The sequence below is a fragment of the Arachis hypogaea genome, chromosome 17 (assembly GCF_003086295.3).
Source record: "Arachis hypogaea cultivar Tifrunner chromosome 17, arahy.Tifrunner.gnm2.J5K5, whole genome shotgun sequence".
NCBI lineage: Eukaryota > Viridiplantae > Streptophyta > Magnoliopsida > Fabales > Fabaceae > Arachis > Arachis hypogaea.
In genome coordinates this window covers 118,292,729-118,309,609 of record NC_092052.1, presented here as the reverse complement: position 1 = coordinate 118,309,609, position 16,881 = coordinate 118,292,729, and the positions used below count along the sequence as shown (strand labels likewise).

At 44.2% G+C, this 16,881-nt stretch overlaps 2 protein-coding genes across 2 annotated transcripts; both read right to left on the bottom strand.

Annotated features, from left to right (window-relative positions):
• Positions 1 to 11,693: 11,693 nt before the first annotated feature.
• Positions 11,694 to 12,206, bottom strand: LOC140180701 (uncharacterized). Its single transcript, XM_072221979.1, has one exon. It carries the CDS (start codon positions 12,204 to 12,206, stop codon positions 11,694 to 11,696), a length of 513 nt encoding a protein of 170 aa, XP_072078080.1.
• A 2,846-nt stretch (positions 12,207 to 15,052) lies between these two features.
• Positions 15,053 to 15,709, bottom strand: LOC140180700 (uncharacterized). Its single transcript, XM_072221978.1, has one exon. The coding sequence runs from the start codon at positions 15,707 to 15,709 to the stop codon at positions 15,053 to 15,055; it is 657 nt and encodes a 218-aa protein (XP_072078079.1).
• Between the last annotated feature and the right edge of the window lie 1,172 nt (positions 15,710 to 16,881).

Genomic DNA, 16,881 nt, shown 5'->3' with positions numbered 1-16,881 from the left:
GCTGGAGTTGCTGAAGATGTTTAGTGAACATTAAAGGGCTTACATTTCCCACTGATTTTTATATCTTGGAGATGCCCCATAATGACTCAGATAAGCCATCATCAATCCTACTTGGAAGATCATTCCTGAAGACATCAAAATTCAAATTGGATGCTTTTTCAAGAACATACTCTTTTGAAATAGATGGCCGAATAGTAATCTTCAATCTGAATGGAGTCATAAACAACCCTCCAGAAGATCATTCTATCTTCCAGTGTGATGTCATAGATGAAACTGTAGCTGCAGTTTACAAGGAAGAATTAGAAGAGAGGCACACTGGACAAGGTCCAAGTGTGGGGATCCTCTTGATTGACAACGAGGGCACTTCGGCATTTCACAAGTTCCAGACAATCCAGAGCCTGCCCATGATCAGAAGTTGGAATTAAAACCTCTTCCTCCACACCTCAAATATGCTTATCTTGAAGATGAGCAGAAGTTTCCAGTTATCATTGCAAGGGAACTCACTTCTCACAAGAAGAGCAGTTACTTGATGTACTGAGGAGGCACAAGAAGGCAATTGGGTGGAGTTTGGCAGACATAGTAGGCATCAACCCTCAAGTATGTGAGCACAGAATATTTTTAGAAGAGGGAGCAAGACCTGTCCGTCAACCCCAAAGAAGATTGAATCCCACTATCTTGGAAGTTGTCAAAAAGGAAGTGACCAGACTATTGGAGGCATGTATCATCTATCCCATTTCAGACAGTGAATGGGCCAGCCTAGTACAAGTGGTGCCCAAGAAGTCTGGAGTCACTACAGTGAAGAATGAGCATGGAGAGCTCATAGCAACTAGAGTTCAGAACACTTGGAGAGTCTGCATTGATTACAAGCGTCTCAACCAAGCCACCCGTAAGGATCACTACCCACTTCTATTTATTGATCAAATGCTGGATCGCCTGTCAGGTAAATCACATTATTGCTTTTTAGATGGTTACACAGGTTATTTCCAGATTCATATAGCTCCTGAGGATCAGGAAAAGACCACTTTTATATGTCCTTTTGGGACTTATGCTTACAAGAGAATGCCCTTTGGCTTGTGCAATGCACCAGCTACTTTTCAAAGGTGTATGATGAGTCTTTTCTCTGATCTTATTGAGAACTATATGGAGGTTTTTATGGATGATTTTAGCGTTTATGGTGATTCTTTTAGCCTTTGCTTAGATGGATTATCTAGAGTATTAGATAGATGTGTTAATACAAACCTTGTATTAAATTTTGAAAAATGTCATTTTATGGTAAAACAAGGGATTGTATTAGGACATGTGGTATCTAATACCGGCATTTCTGTAGACCCAGCAAATGTGAATGTTATTTCTAGTTTACCTTACCCCTCCTCTGTGAGGGAAGTCCGTTCGTTCCTTGGCCATGCAGGTTTTTACAGGAGATTCATAAAGAATTTCAGTAAGGTAGCACTTCCCTTATCCAGATTACTGCAGAAGGATATTGAGTTCGAGTTCAGTGAGGATTGCAAACAAGCGGTTGATAAGCTGAAGGCCGCCCTGACTCAAGCTCCAATTGTGAGAGGACCAGACTGGAGTCAGGCATTTGAAATCATGTGCGATGCTTCCAACCATGCAGTAGGAATAGCGCTGGCTCAGCGCGAAGGTAAGGATCCTTTTATTATTGCTTATGCGTCTAAGACTTTAGACGCTGCCCAGTCCAATTATACTACTACTGAGAAAGAGCTTCTTGCTATTGTTTTTGCTCTGGATAAATTCCGAGCTTATTTACTTGGTACTAGAGTAGTAGTGTATTCGGACCATGCAGCTTTAAAGTATCTATTATCTAAAAAGGAGTCCAAACCAAGGCTTATACGTTGGATACTACTATTACAAGAATTTGATTTAGAAATAAAGGATAGGAGTGGTAACCAGAATTTAGTGGCAGACCACTTGAGTCGCCTTGAGCACATTAAGGATGATTCTGCTCCTATAGATGATAATTTTCCATTTGATAACCTGCAAGCAGTATCTGAGGTATCTCCTTGGTATGCATTTGTAGCTAATTATCTAGTTAGTCGCACATTTCCTCCAAACTTTTCTAAGCATCAAAGAGACAAGCTGAAAAGTGAGTCTAAATATTATATATGGGATAACCCATATTTATGGAGATGTGACGCTGATCAAGTAATTAGATGGTGTGTGCCTCAATCAGAATTCCAGTCCATCTTAGAGGCCTGTCACTCATCTGAGAGTGGAGGACATTTTGGTCCTCAAAGAACTGCTAGAAAAATCTTAGACTGTGGATTCTGGTGGCCTACTCTTTTTAGAGACGCTGCTGAATTTTGTAAATCTTGCCTCCCATGCCAAAAATTTGGTAATATATCCAAGAGGGATGAGATGCCTCAACAATATATGCTTTTCTGTGAAATTTTTTATGTTTGGGGCATTGACTTCATGGGTCTATTTCCAAATTCTAATGGTTATTTTTATATATTGTTAGCTGTGGATTACGTTTCCAAATGGGTGGAAGCAATTCGTACCCGCACTGATGATGCTAACACTGTTGTTTTCTTTGTGAGAAACCATATTATCTGTCGCTTTGGATCACCACGAGCAATCGTGAGTGATCAAGGCACCCATTTTTCTAACAGGAGACTAACAAGACTAATGAAGAAGCATGGGATAATTCATAAGGTTGCGACAGCATACCATCCTCAGACCAATGGGCAAGCCGAGGTGTCAAATAGAGAGATAAAGTGTATCTTGCAGAAGATAGTAAAGACTCATAGAAGAGACTAGAGCACCAGGCTACAAGATGCACTCTGGGCATACAGAACAGCTTACAAAACACCTATTGGGATGAGTCCTTTCCGCTTAGTTTATGGAAAAGCTTGCCATCTCCCAGTTGAAATAGAGCACAAAGCCTTTTGGGCAGTCAAGGAGTGCAATATGGGAATTGAGAAAGCCGGAGCTGAAAGGAAGTTGCAACTGCAAGAACTGGAGAGCCTTCGCCTAGAAGCTTATGAGAACTCAAGACTACACAAGGAGAAGATGAAGGCTGTACGTGACCAGAACATCAAGAGGAAAGAGTTCCAACATGGGGACTCAGTCCTCCTTTATAAATCTTGACTGAGGCTCATGCCAGGCAAGTTGAGATCAAGATGGGAAGGTCCATACAGAGTAGAGAAGGCCGAACCGTACGGAGTTTATCACCTTAGCCATCCTTCGAGCTCGGAGCTTATCAAAGTTAATGGACATCGTTTAAAGCTGTACCATGGCGAAAAGCGGAAGAAAGACAAGGAACTCGAGATCTTCCTCTTGGAAGATCCCCACATAGCCAAAGACTGAGCTAGTGGAGCGTCCAACTTACGGACATTAAAGCAAAGTGCTAGGTGGGAGACAACCCACCATGGTATGATCGTTCTTTCTCTATTTTTAGTTTTCTTATCCAATAACTCTTCTCATTATTAGTAGATTTCGTGCATCTGCATTTACATACTTTTATTTAAAAAAAAAAGAGAGAGAGGAATATGCCACGCGATGCGACCGCATCAACGACGCGTCCGCGTCGCAAGGAGAGGGGAGAAAAATAAAAACGAACAGAGAGTCACGCTGGAGCGTGGCTGGAGGAGTGCCAATGGCACAAATCAGCCCACGCGACCGCGTCGCCGACGCGTCTGCGTCGTATGGGCATAATGACCTTTCACGTGACCGCGTGCCCCACGTGACCGCGTGCTCTGATTTTTCGATGTAAAAAGGGCGCACAGCTGAAAGTTGTGCTAGAGTGGTGCTGGACTGGTGCTGGACGCGCAGTCCCCCTCACGCGACCGCGTACCCCACGCGACCGCATCGTACCCCATAAACTGCCCACTCACGCGATCGCATGCCCCATGCAATCGCGTCACCTAAAATTTGGCATTTAATGATTTTGAACAGAGAGTTGTGCGAGTGCGAGGCAACCCTTGCACCACTAGCACAAACTAGGGTCACGCGACCGCGTGACCGACGTGACCGCGTCAATCACCTTAAGCGCAAGTCGCGCGACTGCGTGTCCCATGCGATCGCGTCGCTTGCGGCGCACATTATTTCTAATTTTGCCAAATATCATATCTTTTTCTCTCCAAATCCTATTTTCTCTTTTCCCTCCTTATTTCTTCCTCCTCCCCTCTTCCTTCTATCTCACCTTTCACTCTCTCTCCCTCACCTCCATTAACAAGGTTTTATTTTCTTCTTCACCCTTTTCTTTTCTATCATTCTTCTTATTTTATATGTTATTTTCTTTTCTTTTCTTTTTCTTTTCATTATTCATATTTTCTTTCTTCTTCTTTCCTTTTTACATGGTGTTAGAATTTTATTTGAGTCATTATTCTTCCTTATATGCTTGTGGATTGTTGCAAATTGTTTGACAATTATATATTATTTTCTTTAAAGGGTTGCTTGCATGTTCACTTTAATACTTTCTATATTTTATTTACCTTGCATGCTATGTGTTTGTGAAAAAGCCCATATGGCATTATGCACTTCTCTATGTTATTCTAATATTCAATGCTTGCTTTTCACAAATTCCCTTTACTATTATATTAATTGAATTTAATTGTCAATACAAACGTGATGGTTTGTTACAAAGTAATGCTTGGTCTATGCTACTCATGCCCTTTTTCCGGCATGCCAATAAACACCTTGCATTCACTTGTCATTATATGCACTAGCTATTTTCCTTTGATGACTTTTCACATGTACTCATGAGCGTGTGTTAATGTCAGTTACCTCCTAATGTGCATCCATCACCACATTTTCCGTTCTCTTCCTTGCTATATATCTCTTTGAATTTAATTTACTTTCTCTTCCCTTTTTCAGGATGGCCACCAAGAAAGGAAAAGAGAAAGCTACTCCCAAACCACCAGCAAGAAGAGGAACTAAAAGAGTACTAGTGGTAGAGCCTTCTTTAACTGCAGTCAAGCCCTCAACAAAAAGAGTTAAGAGGATCATCAAGGTTGATGAAAAAGAGAAAGCCTTTCCAGCAAAGGACACTGCGCGATTTCCAAATCGCTACTGTGAGCAGATGTTCCCTATTCTAGCTGAAAGGAGTTACAACAACGAACACCTTCTTATCCTCCCGCCCAATATTGCTACTTTTGTTGAGTCGCAAATTGAACGAAGACAATGGGGTTTCCTACAGAGACAACAGAAGCAGGTCAATCTTTCTTGGGTAGTCGAGTTCTACTCTAACTTCTACCTGCCTACCCTGCAGTCTGTCTTTGTCCGTCAGAAGCAAGTCCCCATTACAGAAGAGGCTATTCAACAAGATTTGAGTCTTCCCCCTATTCCAGAAGGATTGGACGCCTTTCAAGAAGCCGCACTCAAGTGCCAAATGTACCAATTTAACTGGGAAGCTGTTCTCAGAGTTATCGCACTACCTGGTAGCCGTTGGATCTACGGATACCATCGTACCTGCCCTAAGGGAATATCAGCTTCAGCACTTACCTTGGAGGCTCACGTATGGGCACAGATCATGTCCCATTACGTCTTTTCGAGCATTCACGAGTCCTCCTTCACTGCAGACATGGCCGTTCTACTATGGTGCATCCTTACAGACCAGCCTCTGAATCTACCAAGACATATCCGGAATGCCATGGGACACGTACAAATTGCGGGCAACTTATCTTTTCCCGCTTGGTCTCAGATCTTGTCTCAGCAGCCGGAGTTTCCTACAGAGCTGGAGACACCAAAGCCATGCTTTCACGGGATGATCAGTATGTCCCCAATGGGAAGTACCTCAGACTTCCAGCAGCCACTACAAGCCTTCCTACTGCACCGGTTGAAGATATCCCTTCTTCAACACCACAAGCACCTACAACAGATGAACTGCTCCAGCAGATAATCAAAAGATTGGATCGGCAAGAACAGAAAGTGAAGTTAAGAGAGCGCCGTAACGAGCGCCGATTCAAACACCTCAAGGAGCTACTCAAGGGACACTTCAAGGACTCAGACACCCTGGACTCCACTTCTTTTACCAGCACAGGGAGCCATGATGGTCCCAACTATGGAGATACTGCAACCAGCCCACCCCTGTTCCTGACAGATGGCACCGAGGACGGTGCAAAGCCTTAAGTGTGGGGAGGTCGGTCAGTACCTGACTTCCGGAGGTAATTTCTCTTCCCTAGCACCAATAAATTAGGATATTTTAGTTAGTTTTTCTTTCTTTTATAGAATAGGATAAATTGCATAGAAATAGGTTAGTTGCATGCATGCTCTACTTGATTGAAAAGACAATAAGTTTCTTCTAAGACTCTATCTTTGGAACAAAATTTCACTAATTTTACACATTTTTATGATAAATTTTCTTGAAGTTGTATTTGGAACATGATGTTTGAGCTAAAGAACACACAACCTGTGAAGATTTGAGCCTTTATGCATGGTTACATTATTTAACCATAATTATTTTATTCTTGTGTGTTTACTTCTCTATGATTATAATCTATATTTTGTTTTATCTTATATGTCCAATATTTATTATATTTATATGCTTGCACATGATTGAGGCCATTATTTGTTTAAACTCACTCATCCAAATTAAGCCTACCCTTTTCAATTACCTTTGTTAACCACTTTGAGCCTTTAAATCTCATTTGTTCTATATTTCACCACATTACTAGCCTTAAGCGGAAAAATAATTGTATATCCCAAATTGAATTTTTGGTTAGCTTAAGATAGAATTGTATGTGCTAGTTAAGTATGGGAAATTGTGGAAACAAAAGTTATTAAGGGAATGTGTCATGATAATTTAATGGGAATTTGGATACCTACTCATGTGAAACTATAAGAATTAAAAATCTATGTGCATTGATAAGCTATGTTTATTTTTGCCTCTATAAAAAAATAAAAAAATATAAAATATAAAAAATATAAAAAATATAAAAAATATAAAAAAAATTAAAAAAAATATTTTAATAAATAAATGAATAAGGGGACAAAATTATCCCAATGCTGAATTGAGAATTCAAAGATCAATGCACATATGATAAAAATTAAAATAAAAAGTTGATACATGAGTATGGAATGTAAAAGGAAAATTCTGGGTAGGTAGGTATGAATTCTAAGGTTATGCAAGTTATATAGGTTGGGTTGAAGCTTGGGTTAATTAAAGATTCAATTTATAAGCTCACTTGACCATACATGTATCCCTACCTACCTTGGCCCCATTACAACCTTGAAAAGACCTCATGATGTTTGCATTGGTATATTAACTGTTGTTGATTGGTTAGGAGAAGAACAAAAGTTAGAGAGCATGATTAGAGAAGGATAGAGTGATTACCCTATACACTAGAGAGGTTAAAGCGTACATACATCATCAGTGAGGGTTCAATGCTTGAATTTCCATGTTCCCTGCTTTCATGAGCTATCTTCTTGCACTTTTATCTGTCTTACTGTATGATGATAGAATTAGTGGAGTTTGATTTGTAATTATTTTGAAGAGCTTATTTACTTTTGATCAAGTGGACAAGAATCATATAGTTGCATTCATATATATATATATATATATGATTGCATTGCATTGCATGAGTTTCTACATGTTCATACTTATTTACTTTATCTCCTTCAATTAAGCATGAGGACATGCTAATGTTTAAGTGTGGGGAGGTTGATAAACCACTATTTTATGGTTTATATTGTGTTTAATTGTGTGGTTTTATAATGATCCTTACCCACTTATTCATTAATTTAGCATGCATTTATATTTTCTTCCTGAAATTATTACATGATTGAAAACCGCTTCCTAGAGACTTTTAATTATGCATTTTAATTCTCCTTTATTCCATTCGATGCCGTGATCTGTGTGTTAAGCGTTTCAGGCTTTATAGGGCATGAATGAGTTGGGGATTGGAAAGGAAGCTAGAAAAAATGGAAGGAACACAAGAAATTGAGGAGATAACCAGCGAGAAGTGACGCGGCCGCATGGCTCATGCAACCGCGCAAAAGAGGAGAAATCGCAGTGACGCGGCAGCATGGCTCACGCGACCACGCGGACTAGAAAAGCACGAGCAACGCGGAGGCGTGGACGACGCGAACACGTGGCGAGGAAAAGCGCGAATGACGCGTCCGCATGGATGATGCGATCGCGTGACATGCGCGATCTGCATAATCTGCAGGATTCGCTGGGGGCGATTTTGGACCCTATTTTGACCCAGTTTTCGGCCCAGAACAGTAGACTAGAGCCAGAAAACATGCAGAAACCAAAGAGAACATTCATTCTACACAAGTTTAAAATTAGATCTAGTTTTTACTCCTCCTCTAGGTTTTCTCTCTAGACATTCATAGTTCTTAGGATTTAATTTGTGATTGCTCTTTGCATTGGAACACTGAGAAGATTTATTACCTCATCAAGACTTCGTCATTCTAGTTCGTTTTCTTTACTTGGTTTACTCTTCCATGTTCTCTGCTTTGTTTAATTTTACCATTGGAATATTCTTAAGATTATTTAATACAAGGATCACTTTTATTTTTAATTGACTATTTTAATTTTTATTTACAATGTCTTTCTTTAATTCCTTTTTATATGCTATGAATTTTACCTTTACAATGAGTGAGTAGTTCCCTAACTTGATGGGGAGTTGATTGAAAGGAACCCTTGAGTTGGAAGGTGGTGCACGAAATTGTGATCTCAGGCAACGGCGCCAGAAACTCTGTACGCACGTCTTAATAAATCATTTTTCATTCACAACTTCGATACAACTAACCAGCAAGTGCACTGGGTTGTCCAATTAATAAACCTTACGTGAGTAAGGGTCGATCCCACAGAGATTGTTGGTATGAAGCAAGCTATGGTCACCTTGTAAATCTCAGTCAGGCGGATATAAAATAGTTATGGAGTTTTCGAACATAAATAATAAATAGATAGAAAATAAGGATAGAAACACTTATGTATATCATTGGTGAGAATTTCAGATAAGTGTATAGAGATGCTTTCGTTCCTCTGAACCTCTGCTTTCCTGCTGTCTTCATCCAATCAGTCTTACTCCTTTCCATGGCTGGCTTTATGTAAGGACATCACCGTTGTCAATGGCTACTTTTAATCCTCTCTAGAAAATGGTCCGATGCGCTGTCACTGCATGGCTAATCGTCTGGAGGCATCACCCTTGCCAATGGCTGCATCCTATCCTCTTGTGAAAATGGTCCAAATGCTCTGTCACAGCACGGCTAATCATCTGAGGTTCTCGATCATACTGGAATAGGATTCACCCTCCTTTTGCGTCTATCACTACGCCCAGCACTCGCGAGTTTGAAGTTCGTCACAGTCATTCAATCCCAGAGTCCTACTCGGAATACCACAGACAAGGTTTAGACTTTCCAGACTCTCATGAATGCCGCCATCAATCTAGCTTATACCACGAAGATTCTGATTAAGAGATCCAAGAGATACTCATTCAATCTAAGGTAGAACGGAAGTGGTTGTCAGGCACGCGTTCATAGGGAATGATGATGATTGTCACGTTCATCACATTCAGGTTGAAGTGCGAATGAATATCTTAGAAGCGGAATAAGTTGAATTGAATAGAAAAATAATAGTACTTTGCATTAATCTTTGAGGAACAGCAGAGCTCCACACCTTAATCTATGGAGTGCAGAAACTCTACCGTATGAAAATACATAAGTGATAATGGTCCAGGCATGGCCGAATGGCCAGCCCCCATGAAAGTCTAAGATAGCATAAAACTGATCAAAGATGTCTAATACAATAGTAAAAAGTCCTATTTATACTAAACTAGTTACTAGGGTTTACAGAAGTAAGTAATTGATGCATAAATCCACTTCTGGGGCCCACTTGGTGTGTGCTTGGGCTGAGCTTGAAGTTTCCACGTGGAGATGTCATTCTTGGAGTTGAACGCCAGTTTGTAACGTATTTCTGGCGTTCAACTCTGGCTTGTAACGTGTTTCTGGCGTTTAACTCTAGACAGCAGTGTAGAACTGGCGTTTAACGACCTTTTACGTCATCTAAACTCGGCCAAAGTATGGACTATTATATATTTCTGGAAAGACCTAGATGTCTACTTTCCAACGCAATTGGAAGTATGCCATTTTGAGTTCTGTAGCTCCAGAAAATCCACTTTGAGTGCAGGGAGGTTAGAATCCAACAGCATCAGCAGTCCTTCTTCAACCTCTGAATCTGATTTTTGCTCAAGTCCCTCAATTTCAGCCAGAAAATACCTGAAATCACAGAAAAACACACAAACTCATAGTAAAGTCCAGAAATGTGAATTTAACATAAAAACTAATGAAAACATCCCTAAAAGTAACTAGATCCTACTAAAAACATACTAAAAATAATGCCAAAAAGCGTATAAATTATCCGCTCATCAGAAGGTTCAAGAGAAAGATTGTAATTGGGTTATTGTTAGTTTGCTCTCTAATTCCTGACACCAATCCTCCCCAGAGTGGATTGGGACTTGCTGATAGAACAGCATTCCAGCTTGTTTTACCTTCCCTTACTTAGTAAAGGATAACTAAACGAAATAACTCTCAATTGTCAATTAATCTTAGAGTATTCCATCAAGAATAGGGCTTCCATGTAATCAACTCCCAGTCAAGGCTTTTATTTACATTATTCAATTTCATCAATTTAATTTCCTGTTTACTCAACTCAAACTTTTTCGAAAACATCTGATTAATAAAATAGCTCCCTTTCCTGCAACTCGTTGGGAGACGACCTGGGATTCATACTCCCAGTATTTTAAATTTCAATTTTCTGTGACACCTTTCTAAATTGAGCGGTGGATTTCTGGCGAGTTAAGAACTATACTTGCAACGTATATATTCTAATAATTTTTAATTCACCAATTTCTGCCCGCATCACCTCCTTTACCCTGTATGGGCCTTTTCAGTTTGCCGCTAACTTTCCTTCACCCGGAGTCGGTAGTCCTATGTCGTTGCGCCGCAAGACCAGGTCGTCCCGTTCAAATTCTCTCTTGAGTACCTTGGCATTAGAGTGGAGGGCCATTCTTTGTTTTAGTGCTGTCTCCAACAAGTGGGCCATCTCTCTGGCTTCATCCACCAAGTCTTTTTCTACGGCCTCTTCGACTCCTCCTAGAAGTAGTCGTGGACACGGCTCGCCGATTTCTACCAGTATTATTGCATCTACCCCGTAGGTGAGTCGGAAGGGTGGTTCCCTGGTAGACGACTGCTAAGTTGTGCAGTAAGACCAGAGGACTGAGGCCAAATCGTCAGCCCATGCTCCCTTCTTTTCATCAAGTCGCTTTCTGAGGCCTTGCAGGATGACCTTATTTGCCACTTCCACTTGGCCGTTGGTTTGGGGAATGCTCCAGAGACGAAAACTTTTGCTTTATGCCCAGGCCAGCCAGAAATTCTCCAAACTTTTTGTCGACAAACTGTGTCCCGTTGTCCAAGATGACGACTTCTGGTATTTCAAACCTAGCTATCACTTGTCTCCACATGAAATTCCGACAGTTGGCCGAGGAAACGCTGGCCAACGGCTCTGCCTCTACCCACTTTATGTAATAGTCAATGGCTACGACTAGGTATTTGACCTGCCCTGGTCCCACCAGGAAAGGCCTCAGCAGGTCGATTCCCCATTGCGAGAATGGTCGTGAGGCCGTTAGCAAACTTAGCTCGGCTGTTGGTGCTTTATGAAAGTTGGCGTTCTCCTGGCAGGTTTTGCATTTCTTCACAAATTCCTTAGAATCCGCCATCATAGAGGGTCAGTAGTAACCGGCTCTGACGAGCTTTCTGGCTAGGGCCTTCCCCCCAATGTGGTGACCGTAGCATCCTTCATGGAGTTCTCTGAGCACGTAGTCCGTTTGGTCGGGATGTAGGCACTTCAACAGGGGTTGGCTGATCCCCTTCTTGAGCAACTGGCCTTGTATGATTGCATATTTGGCTGCTTCTCGCCTTATTGTCTTTGCCACCTTCTCGTCGCTGGGGAGTTTAGCCTTTTCCAAGAAATCGATGATTGGGCTCATCCAGCAAGGATCTACTTGGGTCAGATACAACGCCACTGCCGGTTCCTTTATCAAACCCTGAATGAGAGATCGGTTCCCCGTCCCTGGTTTTGTGCTCACCAGCTTTGATAGGAGATCTGCTCGTGTGTTCCTCTCTCTCGGGACGTGTTGGACCGTGACTTCCTCGAATTGCTTACTCAACTCTTTGACTTTCTCCAGGTATTTCTGCAACAATGAATCTCTGGCTTGGTAGGTCCTATTGATCTGCGACATCACGACCTATGAGTCACTACATATTTCCAGCCTCATATTTTGCTTGATTGTTCAACACCGGGAATTCGAATTTGACTGACTGCTCGTATACAACTCCAGTTGGATTTTCTAAGATGATTCCTGCTCCTCCGAACGTTTGGTTGGATGCTCCGTCCACGTGGAGCTTCCACCGTGTGTTCAGAGTCTCGGCAGGGTTCCCTGTGACCTCTACCAGGAAGTCAGCCATGGCTTGAGCTTTAATCGCGTGCCTGGGATCATACTACAAGTCGTATTGGGGGAGCTCAATAGCCCAAGTCATCATTCTACCCGCTAGATCGGGTTTCTGGAGTACTTGGCGGATTGCCTGATCCGTCCTAACGATTACTTGGTGTCCTTGAAAGTACTGCCGCAGCCTGCGGGACGAGGTCAGGAGCGCATACACCAATTTCTCCAGCTTGTTGTACCTTAGCTCTGCTCCTTGTAGTGCTTTCTTTACGAAATATATTGGTTGTTGGATCTTCCCTTCTTCTCGTACCAAGACTGCTGCCAATGCCTCGTCGGTTACAGCCAAGTACAAGTATAGCGCCTCTCCGCTCTTAGGCTTCCCCAGGACAGGTGGTGCCGAGATTATCTCTTTGAAGTGCTTGAAAGCCTCCTCGCATGCCGGGGTCCATTCGAACGCTGTCCCTTTTCTCATCAGGTTGAAGAAGGGTAGCGCCTTGGCCGCCGACGTACCGAGGAAGCGGGATAGCGCAGTGAGCCTGCCCGCCAACCTCTGGACGTCTTTCACACATCCCGGGCTCTTCATTTGTAGGATCGCTTCGCACTTTTCCAGGTTAGCCTCCACCCCTCTTCGGGTTATCATAAACCCCAAAAATTTCCCGGCTTCGACGGCAAAGGCACACTTGAGCGGGTTAAGCCTCATGCCGTGTCTCCGAAGAGAGATAAAGACGTTCTCCAGGTCTCCGATGAGGTCCTCAGCTTTGGCGGTCTTGACCCGGATGTCGTCTACGTACACCTCCACCGTCTTGCCGATGAGGTCTTTGAATATCTTGTTCATCAGCCTTTGGTACGTAGCCCCCGCACTCTTCAACCCAAATGGCATCACCTTGTAGCAGTATGTCCCGCCTGCGTTATAAATGCCGTTTTCTCTTTATCTAGTTGGTGCATCAGTATCTAATTGTATCCAAAATAGGCATCCATGAAACTCAGATACCGGTAACCCGCCGCCGCGTCAACAAGAACGTCAATATTGGGAAGGGGGAAAGAATCTTTGGGATATGCCTTGTGAAGGTCGGAATAATCCACACACATTCTCCATTTCCCACTGGGATTTTTAACCAGGACTACATTCGATAGCCACGTCGAGTAGTCGAGTTCCCGGATGAAGCCCACTTCCAGTAGGTTGGCCGTTTGCCTGGCCACCTCTTCCGCCCTTTCTTGGGACATCTTTCTCCTCCTTTGGGCCACCGGCTTTGCCTCCGGTTTCACGGCTAGTTGATGTGACATGAACTGGGGGTCTATACCCGGCATGTCAGTTGGGGTCCAAGCGAACAAGTCGCCGTTGGCTCTGATCATCTCCATGAGGGGTTCTTTCAAGTCATGGGGTAGGTTTCTATTTACAAAGGTGAACTTTTCATCCAAGTCGCCGACTCTGAATTTTTCGAGGTCCCCCTCGGGTTCTGGCCTAGGTTTGTCATCCACCCTGGCGTCCAGGTCGGCGAGGAAGACATCGGATGCTTCTTTAGGTTTCTTCCTCAGGGAGAGGCTGGCGTTGTCGCATGCGACTGCCGTTTCCAGATCCCCCTGATGGTCCCAACTGATCCATCATCAAAAACAAATTTCATTAATAGCAGCTTGGTAGAAATCACTGCCCCGAACTCGTTGATGGTCTTCCTCCCCAAGATGAGGTTGTAGGCCGTGGAGTCTCTTAAGACAACGAACTCCGCCATTAGCGACCTCTTCCCTAGACCTCCACCTATCGAGACCAGGAGGGAAACTACATCGTCAGACTTGATGAAGTTATCTCCTAGGACGACCACGCCGGGTTGGTGGCCCCTCAAGTCGGTATCCCGTAGGCCCAGAGCATCAAATACGTTACGGAACTTGATGTTGGAATCAGCTTCCGTGTCTACTTGGATCCGTTTTACTAAGCCGGTGCCCACTCTGGCCGTGATCACCATCGGAGGGTTCTCCGGGACATCGTCAAACCATTGGTCTTCGGGGCCGAATGATATCGACGGTACCCTTCGGGAGGGAGGTTAGAGCCAGAGGACATAGCTAAGACCTTGGCGTCCTTTTTGCTAGCCGATTTCGATCTGGGGGAAACATCTCTTCTGATCACCACATTTACAACAGTGAGGCCGCGCTCACTATCCTCCTCGGGCTCTCGTCTTTGTCTCACGGCGCGGCTTTTGTCCTCGTTTGATCGGTCGTGGTCCTACCTCCTCGGTTCCCTTATAAGGTGGGAAAAATCAGCCAACTTCCCCTCCCGAATGGCTTGCTCCAGGGTGTCTTTCAGGTCGAAGCAGTCTTGGGTCTTATGGCCATAGCCCTTTGTAGTAATTGCAGTAGAGATTTTTGTTTCCTCCCGTCCTGTCCTTGAGTTGTCGAGGCTTCGACAAGTTGCCCTTGTCGGCGATTTGCTGATAGACTTCAACGATCGGAGCTGACAAGGGGGTATAGTTGGTGAACTTTCCTACCCGGGGAAACAGCTTGAAGGTTTTGGCTGATCCTCCATCTTTGGAGTGCTCCTTCGACCTTTCCCAGCCGTCGGGAGGGCGAGCATTGGAGTAGGCGTGCTACCGCTTATTGGCTACCACAACCTGGCTAACTTCTTCATCATTGATGTATTCCCTGGCCACGTTCTAAATTTCTTGCATCATCCAAACGGGCTTGGTGGTAAGGTGTTTCCTGAAATCCTCATTCAATAACCCGTTGGTCAAGCACAAGCTGGCCACCGAATCGATTAGGCCGTCAATCTCCAAACACTCGTCGTTGAACCTATCCAGGTAATTTCGGGTCGGCTCGCCACTTCTTTGTGTTACTCCTAGTAGATTGATCGGATGCTTTACTTTAGCGATACGTGTGGTGAACTGAGCTAAGAAGGCATGACTGATGTCCACAAAGGCGGTTATGGAGCCCTGAGGGAGGGCGTTAAACCAACGAATCGCCGGCCCTGCTAACGTTACGGGGAAAGCGCGACACCTCACTTCATCGCCTACCCTTTCCAGGTTCATCCTGGCCTCAAAGGCCGTTAGATTCTCCTGGGGATCTTGAGTCCTATCATACCTCATATTTGTTGGCTTATCAAAGTGCTTAGGCAGCCGGATTTCCAAGATCGAGTGGTGGAAAGGGGTTGCTCCCATGACCACCGGTTGTCGCCTTTTCCTCGTCCTTTCTCTACTGTCTTCCCTGTGTGGTCGGCCTCTCCTTGACCTCTCTCTGCTATCTTGTCGCTGTGGTCGGCTTCTCCTTGGTCTTTCTCTGCTGCCTTCTCGGTCTTCTTCTACGGTTTCTCTCATCAGTGATCGGGAGTAGATCACAGGATCTCCCCGTCTCCTTGGCGCTTCCCTACTTTCCTGGCTCTCTGACTCTGTCCTGAGGCTCGGAGTGCGCCTGGAGTGGCTTCTTCAGAGACTTCTTTCTCTCCTTTGAGGAGATCGGAAACGCTCTTGACTAGGAGTTGGTTGATGGCGTTCTCTGCTGGCCACTTCCCGTTCTAGGTTTTGTACTCTGTGTTGTAGTTCTTGTATTATTCTTGTGCTATCACTACCTGTTCCTCCAAAGGGTCGTCTCTCGGGTTACCGCGGGAGGGACCTGGTGCGCTCGCAAGTGGGAGCGCCTGTGGCTACCCTACCGGCTCTGGGGTTCGCTCCCTCCCCGCGGGGCTCGCCTCCATCGTCCGCCCCAACTGTGCCCAGAATAAAGTCCATGTCCCCACAGACGGTGCCAATGTACTGTTAGTCGGATACCGGATGGTTCAGGAATGCTTGTCGGGTGCAAAGGTCGGGCCTGGTCTCGATTCGGGCCTGGAACGCGAGGGGAGAGAGCCGCCGACTTCCCGAGCTCTTTGTGAGTTGAGGGGGGTGCCACCTGCAATGACACTCTAATGCTCAAGTCAGAAGGGGTGCAGGTGGTATGAGGATAAGGGATATGGTGACGTACCTAGGGAGAGGGGTAGGACCCTCCCCTTATATACCCTGTCAATAGGGCGGGCCCCATAGGAGAAGACCCCCTTCCAGGAAGTTTTCTTTCTCACAGCTGTCATGCAGCTGGTAACAGGGGCGCGTGTCCGGGTCATAGACCGGACGGGTTGTGCACGTTGACCCGACTGCGCAAATCGGTTTATCCTCGAGCCGGGTCGGCCAACATGCCAGCTGGGCTGGGCAGTAATAATTTCTTAGGCCCCACGGTGGGCGTCAATTGTTCTTGCTTGATGATTGAGGTATAACTCGTCCTTTGACTATCTACTCCAAGCTTCTTTATCTCCGCTCCGAGCTTCTCGTCAATTGTTCTTTAGTATTTTGTAAGTTTATTCTCAAGTGATATTCAACTTGCCTCAAAATGAATTTCTCCCTTTCTTTTATATTGGGAGTTCGGATCCGAGGTTGTCTATTCCCAAATTATAGTGGTAATGTATGGAGATCATAACGTTCTGATTGTTTTTATGATTTTAATGGCCAACCTATAACGT

What these genes read in the sequence shown, in the direction of transcription:
- LOC140180701 (XM_072221979.1), bottom strand. Translation starts at nt 12,206, where the DNA reads ATGTCGCAGATCAATAGGACCTACCAAGCCAGAGATTCATTGTTGCAG.
- LOC140180700 (XM_072221978.1), bottom strand. Translation starts at nt 15,709, where the DNA reads ATGAGAGAAACCGTAGAAGAAGACCGAGAAGGCAGCAGAGAAAGACCA.